The 4,222-nt window shown below is 42.6% G+C and overlaps 1 protein-coding gene across 1 annotated transcript; it reads left to right on the forward strand.

Annotated features, from left to right (window-relative positions):
• Positions 1-248: 248 nt before the first annotated feature.
• Positions 249-767, forward strand: LOC107955080 (uncharacterized). The gene has a single exon (XM_016890824.1). The coding sequence runs from the start codon at positions 249-251 to the stop codon at positions 765-767; it is 519 nt and encodes a 172-aa protein (XP_016746313.1).
• The last annotated feature ends 3,455 nt before the right edge of the window (positions 768-4,222 follow it).

The following is a 4,222-nucleotide window of genomic DNA, read 5'->3' on the forward strand; positions in this document are numbered from 1 at the left end:
TTGGAGTATAAGAGGCTCCGGCCTCACCCGTGGCTGAGAATGGACAGTACGATCGAGCCACGAGGGATGATGCATTGTCGCAGGCAATGCTAAGGATTTTGGAGAGGGTCGCTGGGCCCAATAATGGCACGGGAAATCGGAGGTCCTTTTCGAAGCGACTTCGATCAAATGGGGCTGAGATTTTTAAGGGCTTGGCTGGTGTGGCTCCTAACGTGACTGAATATTGGTTGGAGGCCACGGAAAGGATAATGGAGGATCTGGACTGTTCACCTGAACAAAAGCTAAAAGGGGCAGTGTCACTGCTAAATAAGGAAGCTTACCAGTGGTGGTTGACAGTGAAAGAGGGCACTCAACCCAAGCAGGTCACTTGGGCATTCTTCAAAGCTACGTTCCAAGGAAAGTATGTAGGTGCGAGCTATGTGGATGTTAGAAGTAAGGAGTTTCTAAACTTGACCCAGGGAAACAAATCTGTGGCGGAGTATAAGGCGGAATTTCTGTGCCTTAGTAGGTATGCAAGAGTTATGGTGGTAATGGACTACGAGTGTTGCGTTAGGTTTGAGGATGGATTTAAAGATATCTTCAGGGTTTTGATAGCTCCGCAAAATGAGCGAGTTTTCTCGGAGTTGGTGGAGAAAGCAAAGATAGCGAAGGAGACAAAGCGCGCTGAGCGCCTGATTCGGGAAAAGAAAGGGGTAAGAATAAAAGGGTGGTTGAGACTCCTGATGTTGGAGAGAGGCCTAGGGCTAGGGCCAGAGATAATGGGCTAGTTAGAACGGGCCCCCTGCTGTTAACCCAGGGGTGCCACCTTGTGCTAATTGTGGGAGAAGCCATGGAGGCGAGTGTTGGAAGAGGACGGGAGCTTGTTTAGCTTGTGGATTTATGAAGCATAGGATCAGGAATTGCTCTAGAATGTCAGGTCAGATGCCAGTAGTGGACCGAGGTGGTGTGTAGCCATCGAGGGGTGGTCAGCAACTGCTGAGAGGCCGTCATCAGGCCAGGGGTGGAAACGATTTGGGTTGTGGAGAACCGGGTAGAGGTGCTGGTCATGCTGAGGCACGATAGCCAGCTTTGGTCTATGCAGCACGTTGTCAAGAGGATGGAGACACTCTAGAGGCAAATAATGGTACGTACTTACCCATAGTGTGCTATTTACCTAAGTTGGAATTATAGTGCGCAGCGAAAGTGTGGTGTGGTAGTCTGTGTTAGGAGTTGGAAATTTCGATGACGAAATTTCTTTTAGGGAGTAGAGTTGTAATGCCCCAAAATTTTGGCCTAGATGAAATGGGCTTTAAGTGAGCAAGAAAATGAAAAATGACTTGTTGGCTTTAAAGGTTTAAGGAATTTGAAGTGTCGAGGTATGTTGGAGAAGTTTTGGGTTCGAGTTTTTTGGTGGAGGAATTTTAATTTAAATAGTAAAAGAATCAGGGTTGGGAGTAGTTGGGCTTTTAAATACAGATAGGGAAAATGGCATCAAAAAAGCCTTGTGGAGGAGTGGCTAAGTGACGCCACTTTGGGTGTAGGGAGGTGGCGTTCGTGGCTAGCAAGGAGATCCAAGGTTCGAATCCTAGCTTAGTATTTTTTAGGAGTTTAATTTTAGCCTTCTAGAAGGTTGGAAAGTGGCATGAAAATGGACTCTAAGGGGAGTGTTCAGAAGAGAAAATTTAGGAAATAGATTGGGGAGTTATCAGGGAGAAAAACGAGGAGATGAGAAGGGGGAAGTGATGGAGCTGAATTGGGAATTGAGGGTTAGGCAATTTGGCTAGAGGCTATAAATATGTGCTACGTTGGGATCCTAGGCTAATGTCAAATTCTTCATTTTTTTTAGTGCCGATTGGCTTTTCCATCTTTGCTAGCTGATTCTTTTGCCATTCTTTCTCTCCTTAGATCTATTTTGATTTACCTTTTGGGTTAGCCGATTCTTTCTTTTACCCTTCTTCTTTAATTTGTGCCAAATAAACCTTATGCACCATATTAGTTTGAAAGCCAAAAAGCGGAATCTCCCTTGGGCCGATCACTCTTTTGGGGTAAGTACCTTATCTCTTTTTTGGCTAGTACTGTTAATACCAATTACTCCTCTCCCTTACTCTTTTTAATCAACTTTGGTAGGGAATTAGTATCGGATCTCGGATTTTAACTCTCTGCTGAATTGCTCCTTAGGTGTTTTGCTATTTTGATAAGTATTCCTCTCTTATTGGCTAAGGTTGGCCGAATGGTCTTAAGTGAGATAAGGGGGTGAATTATGTTGGATGCTAGTCCCCTAGTATTTGGTTTTAATGAGTAAGATTAATGCAGATCTAAGGAGTACGTGATCAAGGAAAAGCTATTAGGGATTGGTGTTCAAGGTAAGGTTAAGGTGAGGTTTCGGGTTTTGGGTAAAATATGTATTAAGTATACGATTAATTGAAGGGTGATATCGTTTGTAGGTTGGTGACTAAGGAAATAGTAGCACGCTCGCTTACCAGGTTTGTACTTACACCGCACACACAAGTAGATCAACAAAAGCTGAAATACCGAAAAGCTGAAATGCCGAAAAGTTGAAAGTTTGGCTACGGAAGTCTTGCAAGTGCGCGAACACTCGTAAGGAGGAGATCGATAGGTTGCCTGAGGCCCATGGACGATTCCATGGACTTGGGTTGTGAATAGGCCAAATGGACAAGAATAGGCTACATGGGCCCGATGAGCTGTTGAGCCCATATTAGGCAAAATTTGATAAGTGATGCTGTGTGATAGAAAATCTATACGTGAGCATGAATATAATGTAATTTGGGTCGGATGGGTCATATAAATGGGATTGGGCCTCTGGGCCATATAAATGCGAATTGGGCCTAATGGGCCATATAAACGTGAATTGGGCTAGATGGGCCATATAAATAAGATTGGGCCTAATGGGCCATATGCATGTATGTAGGGGTTTTGGGCTTAGTATATGATGACTACATAAAACTTAATTAAATTTTTGAGACCATGGACAAGTCATAGGGGTAAGGTGTGGTAACAGGTATATGCATGTCTAGGATTGGGTCTAGGGAGAGCCTGGTACTTAAACGGTCTTAATGACCCACCTCCTCTTCTCTGGAATCCTACCTGGTGCATAGTATTCGTTCATCTTAGCTCACGGGATGAGTTAACTGGCCAAGGTAAGTGAAAATCATAAAAAAAGAAAAATTACCGAAATGCCCCTATGGGCAAAAATGACCAAAATACCCTTATGTGTTGAATGTAAGTTTAATGGATGTGACATGCATATCTGTTGCATACAAATGATATCCTGCTTAGGTTGCATATGGGTTGGAAATTATGGAACGGAAGAAGTATATTAGGATCGCATAGTTTCTTGGCAATCGTGGATCCGCCGACGGCTTTTAAAGCCCAATATGTAAATGAAGGTAGTTCCGCAACCGGGCTACCATTGATGTGTCGGTTGGGTGGGTTGATATTTATATCCCCACATGGTGTGACGGGGGATGGAGCTAGTGTGTAGTGGATGGATTATTGGGATGGGATTCCATTGCATGTTTATTGTATGATGATTTTTTTTGAATGCTTGTTTTTCAACGAGGGTTGTACACACTGAGTTTGCGAAAACTTACCCCTCTTTTATTTTATTTTTAGGTGATGCTCAGTAGAAGGTTTGATGTTCGGAGGGACTCTAGGTGGCCAGCTAGCAAGATAATTTGGACTTGTTTTCTTTAAAGCATATAAGTTTCTATTTTATTAAGTACTTTTCGAATCAGATTGTAATAGGTCTTCCGTTTTGTTAATATTTGGATTATTATTTTTATGTAATTATAAGAAGTTGAACATGGTTTCTTAAACTATAATATGTCTTTTCTACGTTTCCGCAACTAAATTTTTAAGTGGCTTGTTTTCATCAAATCTTATGTTTCAAACAAGTGACTGAAAGGAGTTATTTATTTATTTATTAAGATTTTCTTTTATTTTAAGAAGGGTTTTCAATGAAAACACGGTTTTCGCTAAAACACTTCAATATGACACGTCGAATTCAACCATAACGTCCGGGCAGAGTTTAGAGTGTTACACCACGATTTCGTGGGGCCCACACAGCCCATTTCAGCCCAATGTGCCCAAAGCGGCCTAAGCCCACAAAATTGCTCGTTGTGGCCTCTATAATCAGATGCCCACGTTCATATGTTCGGATGACCACATGAGCTAGCGCAGATTTATGATTTGGGCAGTGTTTACACACCTTATTGTGAAATGG

The sequence above is a fragment of the Gossypium hirsutum genome, chromosome A08, assembly GCF_007990345.1.
Source record: "Gossypium hirsutum isolate 1008001.06 chromosome A08, Gossypium_hirsutum_v2.1, whole genome shotgun sequence".
NCBI classification, from domain to species: Eukaryota; Viridiplantae; Streptophyta; class Magnoliopsida; order Malvales; family Malvaceae; genus Gossypium; species Gossypium hirsutum.